At 33.2% G+C, this 16,430-nt stretch overlaps 2 protein-coding genes across 4 annotated transcripts in view; both read right to left on the reverse strand.

Moving 5' to 3' along the window:
* atm (ATM serine/threonine kinase) overlaps positions 1–16,430 on the reverse strand; it is a 537,450-nt gene that overhangs the window by 42,955 nt on the left and 478,065 nt on the right. The gene's annotated exons all lie outside the window — the stretch shown is intronic.
* The window catches only part of dscamb (Down syndrome cell adhesion molecule b), a 268,823-nt gene that overhangs the window by 29,432 nt on the left and 222,961 nt on the right, over positions 1–16,430 (reverse strand). For all 3 annotated transcript variants that reach the window (XM_073924332.1, XM_073924331.1, XM_009291474.5), the window contains exons 17-20: positions 11,616–11,856; positions 7,097–7,243; positions 4,255–4,410; positions 1,847–1,980 (exon numbers count right to left, since the gene is read on the reverse strand). In XM_073924332.1, the coding sequence (XP_073780433.1) occupies positions 1,847–1,980; positions 4,255–4,410; positions 7,097–7,243; positions 11,616–11,856 (678 nt within the window). The remainder of the gene's footprint in view (positions 1–1,846; positions 1,981–4,254; positions 4,411–7,096; positions 7,244–11,615; positions 11,857–16,430) is intronic.

Here is a 16,430-nt window from a genome sequence, read left to right on the forward strand (position 1 = left end):
CATCCATTTGTGTTGATATGACAGCAAACGCATGCTGAGAAGTTCGGGGGGCGTGGTTGATTTTACATAAAGCGTTTGATTGGAAGCTCGACTCTGCTCATTTTCGCGGCTCCTCCTCTGGCTCCATCAGACAATCCTTCTGCGCATGTCTGGCTCCAATTTCAGCAGTCTTTTGCGACAGTTTGTGCCCGTCAAGCAGGCGTTTTGCCCTCAAGGCGTTCAATGGGAAAAAGGGCTGTCGCGTCGTCCATATTTTTTACAGTCATTGGCTACAACACATCTGACGGGTTTGACTTCTGACTTTCAATACCTTTGCAATAAATTAATTTCTTCACTTGGGACTCCAGGAATTTCTTAATTAACTTGTTTTTGACCATCACAAATCGTTATTTACAGATCTGGCATGAACTAATGCGCGCATGAAACGAAGTGTTCGCAATCTTTTTTTTAATTTATTTATTAGTTTCTTTATTTATTGAAATATGGTTTCGGGACACAGCAATTTGGCGAACCATGTAACAACGGAACTGCGACCATGGTTAGTCAACGAGCTTGGGAATTGTACCCCAGATTGTTGTTCCCTGCGCCAGCTGGTGGCCATTGTATGCAGCGCAGCAATGTTTAAAAAAATCTGAAAAAAGCCACTGCAGGAGCTTGCAAGGCCACGCATGACGAATTGCATGGCAGTGAAGGAAAAAACGCGCATTAGTTCAAGCCAGATCTGTATTTCTTACATTTTGAATAAAAATATTTTTTGTTGGTATATTAGGGAGTATGTATATAAGGGAATTTTTAATGTTAAGATAAACTGATTTGAAAAGATAAAACTGGCATTAAAATTCCCAGCAAAGCATGACATTAAATAAGAAACCCATGAAATGATCCATATATGTGGATCATCATAGCTTGTGCATCAAAGGGTTAAGAAAGCCAGGATAACATAAAAATCCAGGCTTATTCTGTTGCACGTTTGCTGATCCAGGTTACAACGTGTTGACAAATTACAAATTCACTTTTCCTCAAATGATACCAGTGTACATTCATGTTACTCAGGAAATTCATTATGAAGATTAATTGAAAACCCTTAGACTACCGAATATTGAGCATCCATTTGATCTGTTTCATTTATTTGATCCTTTTAATCATAATCAAATCACTTTCATTCAGGTTTTCCCTTTCTAATTGATCTTAATTCATATATAACATCATCATCATTGTATATACAGTTAAAGTCAAAATTATTAGCCCTCAAGTAAATTTTCTTTCTTTCTTTTTTTTTTTTTTTTTCTTCAAATATTTAACAGAGCAAAACATTTTTTTAAAGTATTTCCCATAATATTTTTTCTTCTGGAAAAAGTCTTTGTTTTATTTCGGCCAGAATAAAAGAAAAAAAAAATGTAAGGTCTATATTACTAGCCCTCTTAAGTTTATAAATTTTTTTCTCGATTGTCTACAGAATAAACCACTGTTATACAATAGCTGCGGCTCACTATACATGTACTTATGCACTTACACAATTAACAGCATAGTATATGTATGTAGGGTCAATCCTAAATGGAACACTAATAGTTTTTTTACCAAGCGGAAATCCAAACGGTTTCCCTGATCATGTTTTGATGGTTGATAAGTTAGTGAAATGAATGACCAAACTACCAAATAATACCTGACATAAGTATAACCGCACTCACCACCGGGAGGCGCTATAATCACTCACATGGGAGAATTTAGCTTTCACAATCCAAAATAAAAAATCCAACATCAGTGCCTGACAAGGTTATAAGAGTTTAGGATTTTGTGTAAAAATCAGGACTAAAATGGTGCAGTGTGAGCTCGGCGTGAATCTCACCGTGGGGTAAGGGTTGGAACAGAAGACGATGTATTTCCTGATGATCCCGTTGAGCTTGTGTGGTGGCAGCCAGGAAACAAACACCACCGAGCTTGTGGAAGCAGCAGCCTTAACTCCAGCCGGAGGGCCAGGAACTGTTTTAAGCGAGAAAATGAAAAACATCTTTAGTTGAGGCGAAGACAGTGTAAACTATATACCAAGTGATCTATAACTTATCCAATACTTGCATGTGAAGCTGTAAGTTTATTGTTTCCAAGCTATTTTGTTTTTCTTTTGACATTAGATTGAAATGTCTGCAATAAGCAAAGTGGTCAACCTACATATAGCTTACTTAAAGGCATTTCACCCAAAATTTTAATTTCTGTCATCATTTACTGTACTTACCATTCACTTGTTCGAAACCTGAGTTTCTTTGTTCTGTAGAACACAAAAGAAGCTTGAAAAAGGATGCTGGTTGCTTTGACTCCATAGTATTTTCCATTTACTTCCATAGTATTTGTTTTTCCTACTATGGATATCAGTGGGTACCAGCATTCTTCTTTTGTGTTCAAGAATAAAGGAACTCATAAAGGTTTTAACCACATGAGAGAGAGTAAATGATGAGGTAATTTTCATTTTTGAAATGAGATGACAATTTGTCTAACATTTACTCAAGCTCAAGAAGTTCTAAACGTTTATGTAGAAATTCTGAAGAATACCTTTAACCACTGGCGTTCAAAACAGCAGATACTATGAAAGTCAATGGTTACAGGTTACTAGCTTTCTCCAAAATATCTTCTTTTTGTGTTCAACTCAAAGAAACTCAAATAGGTTTGAAAAAAGTAAAAAGAAATGACAACATAACTGACATTGTTTGGTGAACTATGCCTTTAAGTGTGGAAACGTGTCAGTGTTTTACAAAAAAAACAAAACAAAAAAACATTTAGGGCAGCACAATACTTGTAAAATATAGAATATTTTTGTTGAGATTTGATAACAATAGTTCTTATGATATAATTAACTAAAATACACAGGTAATAGATATTTTTTTTTAGAGATAATTAAATTCAAAGATGTGATGTCAAAGTTCTAACCTTTAGGGCTCTATTTTTACAATCTAGGTGTAAAGTCTAAATCGCATAGTGCAAAAGCATTGGACTCTATTTTAATGCAAAGTCTAAAGTGCATAGTGCAAAAGCATTAAGGGCATGTCTGAATTCACTTTTATATATATATATATATATATATATATATATATATATATATATAAATATATATATATATATATATATATATATATATATATATATATATATATATATATATATATATATATATATATATATATATGCCGATATATATATATATATATATATATATATATATATATATATATATATATATGCCGATATATATATATATATATATATATATATATATATATATATATATATATATATATATATATATATATATATATATATATATGCCGATATATTTATATATATATATATATATATATATATATATATATATATATTTATATATATATATATATATATATATATATATATATATTTATATATATATATATATATATATATATATATATATATATTTATTTATATATATATATATATATATATATATATATATATATATATATATATATATATATATATATATATATATATATATATATATATATATATATGTGCCGATGATTATAAATATATTTTAAAATATTATATTTTTAAACAGCAAACTTTATAAAAGATTGAACTGCTCTAATGAACTGAATAGTCTATACTCAAGCAAAAAAACAATCATTTTAAAATTGCAAGGTGATTATATAATGTAGACCTATATTCATGATTTCACATAAATCAGCATGCAAAAAATAAATTATTTTCTTTTCTTCATAGCAAATTAACATGCAACTTGACTGTTGCATAAAAATAATAGGTTTAATAACAAAATGGGATTTAATCAACAAGTAAGATAAATATATTTAAATAAGATGGAAATTTATTTACTTATTAATATATTTTTAAGGATTATTATAATTTCTTTATTATAATTTTGCCCTTTAAAATTTGATTTATTTATTTGGTATTCAAATGATCAATTAACCTATTAGTTGGAAAAAAAAATAGTATATTTGGACTATAACCCATGGCACAATCTTTGTAAAACTTGCCTCTAATTATAATTCAGGAAGCACTTTAAAGATAACTTTAAATAAACATATCAAAAAAATATATAAAAAATTTCATTAACATTCATGACATGTTATGTCACGATTATAACAGTTTAATCAGTCTTATGAACACACCTTCAGGTAAATTGTTACCAAAAGGTGCATATAATCTACAATATATACAATATATTAAAAAAAAACAAGTGTGTGCAACAGGAGAAAGTCTTACCATCCTCTTTGGTACGTGTGTAGATCTGCTCACTACGAACTCCATCTCCAGCTCGAGTGAAGGCCAGCACCTGGATACTGTAGTTGGTGTATTTTTCCAGCCGCTCCAACTCCAGCGAAGGCTTGGTGGTAGTGATGTTCCTGATCTCTCCCAGCTCTGCAACACACAAAAACAACTGTCAACTTAAGCTTAATAATAATTCTAATTAATTAATAATAATAATAATAAAAAAATACTTTAATTTAAATAAAATAATAATAAATAAATAAACAATTCTTTTGTTTCATCCCAAAACAGCATGCAAAACTGTGCCAAGATTTATTTTTAAAGTGTTTAATCAAACCACAGGCATTTCAGTATTAAACATTCCCAATATTATTGTTTATTTATGCAATAACATGTACTGGGATGTCTCATTAAAAAATAAATAAATAGAAAGCCTTTTTATTTATTCAAAACCAAAACAAAAATTCTTATTTGTTTTATTTCAGCTAGAATAAAAGCAGTTTTTAATTTTTTAAACATCATTTTAGGGACAAAATTATTAGCCCCATTAAGCTAAAATTTTCCTCGATAATCTAACGAGCAAACCATTGATATACAATAACTTGCCTAATTACCTTAACCTGCCTAGTTAACCTTATTAATCTAGTTAAGCCTTTAAATGTCACTTTAAGCTGTATTGAAGTGTCTTGAAAAATATCTAGAGAAATATTATTTACTGTCATCATGGCACAGATAAAATAAATCAATAATTAGAAATGAGTTACTAAAATTATTATGTTTAGAAATGTGCTGAAAAAATCTTCTCTCCAACAAACAGAAATTGGGTAAAAAATAAACAAGCGGTCTAGTAATTCTAGTAACCAAAACAAATAATGATCTATATTTGGCCATTCGTTGTATATAATATTATGTCATTTATTTATCCTAAAATGTAATACTGTGTATTGAGTTAACATTTCCTCATGTGTAATGGATAATTAATTCAACTGCATTTTGCAAAGTCACAGGTCACTGTGTCCTGCATTACAATACATTATACAGCACTGATTTACAGACTGCTGCATGTGCCAGAATCCCTTTTGATTTTTTTACCCTTGATTCTGTGCATCAATACCTTATTGTAGTTCAATTATTAATGACTCTGCAGTGCAGCCTGGAAAACGGCCACTACTCATTTCCCCTCCTTTTTTTTTTTTTGCTGTGTGCTCTGACATTCATCATGGTTTTAATAGATTACGTAAGTGTTAGGGTGACATTTTGCAAAACCAATACTTACCATTTCAAAATTAAGAAATGATTTATGGATGGATACTGATCGAATTATTTAAAATCACATCAATAAAGCTTCAAGTTCATACAACACATTACAAATTGAGCTGAATATTTATGGATTTTAGCAAATTGTTTGGTGTTTGGTTCTAACTTTTTTTTGTCCCCAAGCACCACATTGAGCAAAAATACTTTTGCTGTAAATTCCAGGATTTCCAATTTATTGATCACAATACTTTTTTTGGATTCACTAGATAAAGATTAAGAAGTTATTTTTGAACAATGTTAACATTAAAAATATCTCATGAAATCATATCTCTTTGATCCATTTTAGTACTTTAGTATCTTTTAATCGTGACAACTGACCTCTGGGTAATTTGGTTGCAATCAGATTGAAACGTCTGGATGAATTTATCTAAAATGGCTGCATGTGCTCATGTTTAGTTTGGGGAACGCATCTACAGTATAGATCTTCAAAATCAGCAATGCAGCTACTGTTTTTTTTTTTTCAATATCTTTGCTTGTAATCACTTTAAATCAAAAGCATCTGCTAAACCACTGAACAATGTAAAGCGAAAGGTAGTCTGTCCAGTATGGTTGTGCTTGTGTTTCTCATTTGTCTGCCCATTCCTTGACTTTCTGTCCGCCATGTAACAAAGCCAGCATGCCCTCTGGTGGTCTGAAGTATACATGCTTGTTGAAATTGAAACCGTACATTGTGTTCCTTATGAACCACGTAAGTAATTAAAATACAGTATCCGCCTTACCTGCGAATATGCAAGACTACTACAGCATGATTTATGATTATGGTAATGTAAATTTATAATTACAAATCCCAGTGTGTAATATTATTCCATTTTTTTTTTTACTTTTTTTAAACTATTATCTAAAATAACTGTAACATGTATACATTTTTTTGCCAATTTTTGACTCTTTTGGGCATCTTTAAATGGTTTATATACATACACAACCGGCATATAATGTATAATAATAATAAAGAACTGTTATATACTTACTTAAATAGTACTGTCAAAGGATTAACATTAAATAATACTCCAAATAAAACCAAACAAAATGTATATCCAAATGTATATTTGTTAGGTACATATAACTCTACACACATTCATGAAACGCAAAAATAAACAAAAAATATTTTGGTCAAAATCATGCTTTTTTTTCTTTCAAGATTCCTAGATTAATGAGTGGGATTTCTTGGGAATAGAAATATTGTGTAACATTACAATTGTTTTTACTGGACAGTAGTGATCCATTAAAATAAATAAATAAATAAATAAATAAATAAATAAATATTTTATTTATTTTTAATTATATTTATTTAATTTGATTTATTTATAATTATCTTTCTTTGCCCAACTTCTAATCATGGTAACACTTTACAATAAGGTTCATTAGTTAATGCATTTACTAACATGAACTAACTATGAACAACACTTGTACAGCATTTATTTAAAAAACCCTAATTATATTGTTTCACAGAAATGGACTGGGTATATAATTAAATGGGCATATAAGAAAATCAATGACAAAGTCAAAACAGGTGTCTGACCTCCATCAGGTAGGTTGGCCCAGAAGATGACACGGTATCCGAGCAGCATGCCGTTGAGGGCTTCTTTGGGCAGTGCAGACCATGACAGAGAGATGGTCTCAGGGGTCGTAGCTGTGGTCACAACGTTTTCAGGTGGGCGACTGGGAACTGTGAAACAACAGGATGGTATAAGAACCCAAGATACTCACAAAAAACATTTAAATTTCATACAAAACCATAACAAGGCTGGTGTTTGAAACTAACTGTGACTACTAGTTTAGACAAGTCTGGATCCTTTGTAATCATACAATAAGTAGGTGGGTTCTAGGGATTGCCATTTCTGAAATGTACAGCGAGTAAAATAAGTATTGAACATATCATGATTTTTCCTGGTAAATTTTTTCTAAATTAGCTTTTGACTAGGGCCGGGCGATTAATTAAAAAGTAATTGAAATTGAAATTCAGAACCTATAACCTACGTTTTCCTCGCTGTAACTGATGCTGATGCTGACCCCTTAAAACATGTAACTACACGTCACGGCAATGCATAGCGCAAGCTCTGTGATTGGACGGCTTAGTAGCATTGACAAGTGTGAGTGGCACAAAGAGGGCAATAAATAAATAAATAAATTAAATAATTTTTCATTAATCGGAATCGAGTTAAAATATTCAAGTAATCGAGATTTCGGTTTTAGGTCAAATCGCCCAGCCCTACTGTTGACAAAAAATTAATCTAGATTTTGATAAAGCCCCAAACAATCAATCCAACATCCAAAAAAGTCAGTGGAATGACAATAGATTAACACTAGTATGTATGTCTGAACTACTCATGTATTTAATACTACTCAAATGTATTTAATACTTTGTATCAAAGGCTTTTTTGGGTAATGACAGCTTCAAGATGCCTCTAGTATGAAGGATGTAGCCACATGCATTGCTTAGGGGGAACCCCTCCCCCCCTTAAAAATATCTTTAGAAATATGTTTTCACAGAAAATGGTGATAAATTCAATACTTACATTACTTGCCTACAGTAGATATTCATTTTATGGGGTGTGTACATTACCTTATACCCAAAATATAGCAATACAGGTAAATGTTGAGATTGGGAATCTTTTGGGCTCATAAATCACACAAAATGTATATTGAAAATGTAAAAATTTAGATTTGTAAAGTTTTAACCCCTTCACACCTGAATTATGTTCCAAATTTCAGAAAAATTGGATGAAGGGCTTAAAACCATTGTGTCTATGGGGAAGTTCACATAAGTATAGTGACTGAGAGTGTTCGGGTGGTTTTGGAAGAGCCACATTTCACTGGCAAACGTCCAGAATTTGTCTCATATATGAAATCATTTGTCTTATTTTAAATGCTATGCCACCATAATTATGGAAATAACCCATCGAAAAAGGTGTTAAACCAGGCAGAATGCTCTGTTTACCGTCCCTTCGGCGTGACTTCAGCTACCCAGTTTTACCCAATGCAAACAATTGTTTTTAGTCCTACATCCAGCTGTGCAAGAAAATGTACATTTTTGACGTAATTGAGGGCATCTTTCACTACTATCCTACTGTACTGTTATTAAAAATTGAATACATTTTACAATTAACTTTTATTCTAAATCTTGAACCTTATTCTTGACACAAAAAAAGACCAATAAAAAGGTGTGAAGCTCCATGAGCGGCCTATATTGTTATTCATGAATTTTCAAATGAAAAGTTGTGAAGCTCTACATTATGATTCTTATTTCTATTCTTGTTCTTCCTCCTATTCTTCTTCTATTATTATTATTATGTTTAAGTTTTTTATTATTCAAATGGCCAAATTTTGACTGAGCAAAGTTGAATGTTCTGGCCTGTTTGTTATTCGCCTAATAAATAACAATAGACTACAGTTTTTGATTTAAAACCTTAACAGATTTCTATTTTTTCCCTAATTATAAATGATGTGATGAATTTGTATTTTAAAAATAAATATATATTCATATTTATTTGTTTTAAATCTTTAGGAAATAGTTTTGGTACATCAACACCTGACCAGCGAATCCAGCTATAAACATTTTTTTAAAATGCTGAATTTAAATTTCATAATTAAACAGAAAATGAGCCGAATAAGTGCACACAGGTCCATTTGTTGAGAACAAAAGAACCATCGCTTTCACCAGGCTCCCTAAGGGCCTGACAGTGATACAACATTGTATATTGACTTGGGTATGACTCAGTTGTGCTCTATTAAGAGGGTTTACAGGGTCACATCTTGTGTTTCTGTACCTAAGAATGCTAAAAATCATACTTAAAGTCTTTTCACATTCAAACTTTGCCACAGGTTCCTTGTAAGAGTTGGGTTTAGGGATAAGGCCATATATTCAGCTTTATTTGTATAGCGCTTTTACAATGTAGATTGTGTCAAAGCAGCTTCACATAAATGGTTATAGTAACTGGATCAGGGTAGTTCAGTTTTTAGTGTTTAAGTTCAGTTCAGTTTAGCTCAGTTCAGTGTGGTTTAAAGTCATTACTGAGAGTCCAAACACTGAAGAGCAAATTTATTGATGCGTAGCTCTACCGATCCTGAACCATGCAAGCCAGAGGCAACAGCGGAGAGGGAAAAAACTTCACTGATAGGAGAGTGAAGAAAAAAAAACCTTGAGAGAACCAGACTCAGTTGGGCACGACCATTTTAATTTCTCCGCTGGCCAAAAGTCTTGTGTGTGTAAAAATAATAAGTGTTTTTTACTATATAAAATACATTACACCTATGAAGTATGCAAGTATGTGAATGTGTGTAAATATTAAGGGCGTACAATTGTAATTGATGGAGGGGACGTGTCCTCACCAATATCCACCAATTACTGAAATATCCCTACCAATAATTAAATCGACAAAAAAATCAGAATAAAATAATGCTCCGCCGACCCTTAGTAAATCAAGTTTGCTCCCTTTCACTATAATACTATATTAACCAAGGCTGTGCAATTATTCAAAATTCAGATTTGGCCTCCATGATTATGAAAAACAATAATCGAGACAAAACAGTTCAATTGCGGCACACACCTCTCTAAATTTCTCTATAATCATACCCCTCAAAGCCAGATTGCAGTAAAACCATGTAAATTGACTTTTGCAGCACGAAACGTGATTATTAGTATTACTACATATAAGTGTTTCGAGAGTTCACCCTTAGCTGATGATTGATTATAGAGCATGTGTTGCATGCTGTCCCGGGAGAGAGCCCTGAGCTTATGAGATCCTCGAGCCCAGGGCTCCCTCCCGTTGTAGGGCGAGAGAAGAATTTGAGCTCAGGTAGGTCTCGTGAACTCCCTCGCTTGTTATGGCGAATAGGAATAAGGAATTACTGTGGATAGATATACAACTGATTAAGTGTTCTTCTATGGTGTCGATTTGGTTTGGTCAATTGACTTATGTCACATGTCTTGCCTGTTGGAGGAAATCAGGGAGCCCGGGCGGAAACCCACATGAGCACGGGGGAAAATGTTAAGTCCACACAGTAATGTCAACTTGGCCAGGTAAAGACTTGACAAAGTGACATTCTTGCTGTGAGGTAACAGTGCTAATCACTGGGCCGCCGTGTCGCCCTGTCAAGGGAAAAGAGAGAGAAGCAGGGGTAGAAGGGGGGATTTTTCAACATGAAGATGACTAAGGTAGATGCTCTGGTTATTTATAGTGAGTTAGGCTTCGTCTGATTGGTGGATCATATATTAGCTAATGCGCGACCGGCTGCACTCAATCATAAGCACGTGATCCTCTTGAAATTAGTTTATAAATTAACTTTTTTAAATTTTTATTATAAAGTACTTTATTAATCTTTTTTTAAAGCGCAAAACTTTATTTTGATGGTCCATTTGTTGAATTTAAGTTAAATTGCAACTAATTCTCATTATATTATAAGTAGACTGTTAGGTTGGGGTTGTGGCGACGCAGTGGGTAGCACGTTCGCCTCACAGCAAGAAGGTCGCTGGTTCGATCCTCGGCTCAGTTGGCGTTTCTGTGTGGAGTTTGCATGTTCTCCCTGCATTCGCGTGGGTTTCCTCCGGGTGCTCCGGTTTCCCCCACAGTCCAAAGACATGCGGTACAGGTGAATTGGGTAGGCTAAATTTTCTGTAGTGTGTGTGTGTGTGACTGTGTGTGTGTGTGTGTGTGTGTGTGTGTGTGTGTGTATGTTTCCCAGAGATGTGTTGCAGCTGGAAGGGCATCCGCTGCGTAAAAACTTGCTGGATAATTTGGCGGTTCATTCCGCTGTGGCGACCCCAGATTAATAAAGCGACTAAGCCGACAAGAAAATGAATGAATGAATGAATAAATGTCTGTTGAAGGAGCATATCAACATATATTTAGCAGAAAGTCTAATATTACTCAAACGGACCATCAAAATAAAGTGTTACCAAACTATTTTTGCAATGCATGCACTCTAGAATTGTATGTCCCCACTCCCCACTAATGTCAAGAGCACATCTATGCCCTTGGTACATATTATATTTCAATAACTTGAGAACACAGGGAAATGGACTTAATTAGGCGACTAACCATCCTCTAGCGTGGTGATGGTGATTTCCTCTGAGGTTGGCCCCATTCCTGCTCGATTGGCTGCTTGCACCCGCACCTCATACTGCGTGTACTTCTTCAGGTTATCAAGAGTGAGGGTTTCAATGTCTCCCGTGGTGTCGACGTTGATGGTGTTGTATTGTGGGCTGCCTCCTGTCCCGAACTCCCGATAGCACACTTGGTAGCTTCGGATCAAGCCATTTTGCAAGTGTTTGTGGGGGGGCTGGAAAGATACAGCAAAACAGAACTTGATATTAAGAGATCATAAAATATAACTTTTCAATTTGTAAAAGCAAGTATTTTTCTACTGATGGGAAAACACTGTATTTTGAGTGTTTAGAAATTGTATGGGTGTGCTAAAACCTACAGGCATATCATAAATACTTTTAGAAACTGGATCCCTCTAGCAAAACTGTTAAACTTTAACATCACATTGTTTACATTTATGTATACTCCATTCATTCAGCATTTTCCTAAAGGGCTCATGAACTGAGTAATCAAAAATGGCATTGATCTTTTGAAATAAAAGGTGTCACGGTGTTATGAAAACATTTGTTTTTGGAACTCAGAACTTCTCAAAACCCTTTTTGTTAAACTAAAAACAGCTTTGTTTTGAATGCAGTCTGCTAAAATGACACACAAAATCCTGGTTTCCATACAATAACTTCATGTTGTCCCAACACAAATTGCTTAAGTTTACTTAATCGTTTGTTACAAATTCAAGCGGATTAAACATAGGACTTAAGACGAATATAAATGAATAAATTAATTTGAGCAAGCAGCAAAAGTCTTGAAAGTGGGAAATTATGGAGCTACAGTAATAATATGCCAAACAATCTGAATGTGAACTGTGTTCATTTGAATTATTTACAGTTGTCATTTAATAAATCAGAATTTTTATATGCCATTACAATTTTGTTGAATATGAATGACTTATTTTAAATTTCTTAATTTGAATTTGAATTTCATAACTTGAATGTTGAATTGAATTTAATTTAATACAACAGATTTTTTTAAGTCCAATTTTTGTTCTGAATTCATAGACTTCAAATACCCGTTTTAAGTTTTCAAGTTGAAGAAATTCAGAAAAAATTCAATATTCTGAAATTCAAAACCAGAAATTCAGATGGCGAAATTCAGATTCAGCGCAGAAAGTAGCTCAACATTTTTTTAGATAGCAAATAATATTGACATTAGCCGTTTTTATTAATATTAAAAAAAAATGAAATAAAGAATTTGACCTGTCAAATTCAAAACTAAAAAGCTAAAAGAAATAACACTTTCTCCAGGAGAAAAATACAATAGAAATACTGTGGAAAATGCCCTTGCTCTGTTAAACATCACTCATCACTTTTTTTCTTTACTTCGGCAAGAATAAAAGCAGTTCTTAATTTTTTAAAAACCATTTTAAGGTCAAAATGATTAGCCCCTTTAAGCAATATTTTTTTCTAGTCTACAGAACAAACCATCATTAACTTGCCTAATGTACCCTAACCTGCCTAGTTAACCTAATTAATCCAGTTAAGCTTTTTTAATGTCACTTTAAGCTCTATAGAAGTCTTCAAAAATATCAAGTAAAATATTATTTACTGTCATCATAGCAAAGATAAAATACACCAGTTGTTAGAAATGAGTTATTAAAATTATTATGTTTAGAAATGCGTCGAAATAATCTTCTCTCCATTAAACAGAAATTGGAGAAATAAATGAACAGGGGGGCTAATAATTCAGAGGAGCTAATAATTCTGACTTCAACTGTATGTGTATAATTAAATCATGTAATGGTACCCCTATACTCTAAGCTACTGAGTGAAGAGGAATTTAAAAACTTTCTTCCTATTTCTGACACACCTGGGAACAAAGTATTGATGACCTGATGGTAACAATAAGAAGGTGTTTGATAAAAGATGTCTCTCATGATTGACAATCATGATAGTCTTATTTAGTACTCTTTCTTTATATTAATGCTCTTTAGTTTTAATCCCAACAATTTACTGGCTGTTGTTATCACCTTCCTCAGTGACCTCTACTGGACCTCAGAAGCATTTCCATACTCAGATCACCAGATTACCATTAGTCAGATTACCATTCAACAGATCACACAAAATGTTGCAATACTTTCAATAAATGCACTATAGAACATGATCAACAATGTGTTGTCAACATTAAAAGACAATAGTGTCTTTAAGAAGTACATTCTCTGTTAAAGCTTTTTCCTGACGCAGTTAGTCTATACGTCCAAGTTAAGTTTACATCAAGTCAACATCACACCCAAATATTTATAATTTGTTACTAACGGAATTTGCTCCCCATTAATTAATGTGGGGATGAGTTTTGCTTTTTGCTCTCTCTCTCTGGGCTCAATGAACCACTTTTTAAAATCCATGGTTGCATAAAAAGATCAGTATGTCAAAGAATTATATTGACAACTTTGCTTTCTCAGAATAACTAGGGCTGGAAATCTGTTAATTTTATCAGAAAGAAAGTGGTGTTTAGCACAGGAAATCACTAGGAAAGTTAGAAGTAGATCAGAAAGAATAGTGGGAAATATTGTGAAAATTTTTCAAACTTATTTTCCTCAATCCTTATTAGATTATATATCAGAATCCATGTTAAACAACTTCACGGAATTCTTTTTTCCAGAAATGCATGTAACGCCAAAATAGAACCCTTTGAAAATAATAATGATGATGATGTTAACTCGCTTCTATCTTTTAAAAATGTAAAAAGTCTACCTTTTTCTATAACAAATAAGCGAGTTTTATATAATATTTGTGTAAAGTTATTTTTATCAGACAGTTAAAAGGAAGGAAAGATACAAAATGGAGATCTTTGTTGTCTGAATGTGGAGTTAATTCACCTTCTTGGCATTTCTATACAAAAACCCTCTACCAAAAAGGCCTGGGGCCTCATGTATCAACGCTGCGTACGCACAAAAACTTTGCGTACGCCAGGTTTCACGCTCAGAATCGCTCACGTTTGGATTTACTAACAATGAACTGAACGTGGGAATGTGCGCAGGTTCACGGCAGCTTTCTGGCAGGCGTACGCACATTTTTTGTGCGTGTCTGTTTTATTTCCATTGGCGACTCCTAGAGGCAGTTGTGTTAAATTCTTCTCTACAAAGTGTCTGATCCTTGCAATGGCAGCTGTATGAGACGGGTTCATATAGTAGGTATGTAAGATTTCCATACCATACAGTTGACCAGCTAAACATTAAAGCACAATTTGCAGCGGTCGCCTGTTTTCCCAATGTAATCTGAGCAATCTACTGCACACACATTGCTATAAAGACACTATCTGAAGATGAATTTGCATGCGTGAATCAGAAACATTTACATTCAATAAATGTGCAAATAAAATATGATGCACAAACTTATTGATGATTCCTACTTGTCTTTCTCGTGATAAATAGTGGGCAAAATCTGATATGTAGCGGGAAAAAAAGAAGAAAGAGTTCATCAGACGCTGGATTCGAGCCGAGTTTATGCTCGAACGTGTCAGTGCATGATCACATGCTTCTTATGAGGTGCGCCACTGAGACTGCTAATGATACTGCAACATTTTTCAGTTATAAACCACACTATTTCTTTTTTAAATGCACTCAGTGCGATGTTCAGACCCAACTGTGTTAACCGTATCAGCTAAACTCTCCCACTCTATTTTTTTCTTTTGTTGTTAATTCCGGAGAACAAACTTGCAAATAACACCGCTTTTCTCCGGTCTACCTCCGAAAGCAGCACCTCCAATTCACATTCTGTTCAAAGTTTCTCTTTTTGCTTGATTTTGCCATTGCTTTTTCGTTGGGTTTTTCCATTAGCATAGTCATTAGCATATTCATACGGGGGAGGAGGCAGGGAGGGGTTTTGTGCTCGTGCATGTTGCGCTCAGTTTCACGTTCATTCAGATGTACAAAAGAATATGCGTGAGATTCGGCGTACGCAGTGTTTCATACATCTGAATTTTTTTCTGCGTACGCACATTTACAGCTTTGTGCGTACGCAAAGTTTTAGTAAGATTTCCACGCAAGTCTTCGTACATGAGGCCCCTGGTGATTTGCAATGATAATTTGCGCTGTTCTTTGCTAACTAGAGTGATTTTGTTTAGATTAAATTTTCCAGATTCTTCTTTCTGTCCTGTGTGTAAAAAACTTTATGACGTTTTCCATGTTTTTTTACGAATTATTGCCACTTTTTAATATGTTTAAGAGGATTTTTAGCAGGTTAGGACTTAATTTTACGAATATAATGTTCATTTAGGGTCAGAAGTACTCTTTAAAAAAAAAAAAGAGATTTGTACTTTTTCCAACTTTCTGATCGGCCAGGCAAAATTAGCTATCTGGAAGGCATACAGAGCTGACTTGGAAGGTCAGAAAGTTAATGTAATTATTTTGTTTAAAGCTTTTGTAGAATCAAGAATTCATTTAGAATATGAATATTATCGAATGACCAATGATGTATTGAGTTTTGAAAAAAAAAAAGGTGCATTAACAAGGGCTTTGTATTTGTGGAAGACAATAATAACATTTTTTTTTGACTGGGAAAAAGATCAAACTTTGGTTTTATGAATGAAATGATTTTAATTGTATATACTGTTAAATAAATAGCTTTTTAAAAGTAAAAAAAAAAAAAAGTATCTCTCTCTTTAAAATCACCATCTCCTTAGTTTTAGGAATGTTTAGGAGAAGGTTTGAATTTTCACACCAGTCTAAAAAGAAGTCAAGAACAGAGCCGTGTTCTTCCTTCTTAAATCAGAGATCAAGGCCCCATAATGCAATTCACAACCGTAAATAAACAG

Source organism: Danio rerio, chromosome 15 (genome assembly GCF_049306965.1).
Source record: "Danio rerio strain Tuebingen ecotype United States chromosome 15, GRCz12tu, whole genome shotgun sequence".
In the NCBI taxonomy this organism is placed as follows: domain Eukaryota; kingdom Metazoa; phylum Chordata; class Actinopteri; order Cypriniformes; family Danionidae; genus Danio; species Danio rerio.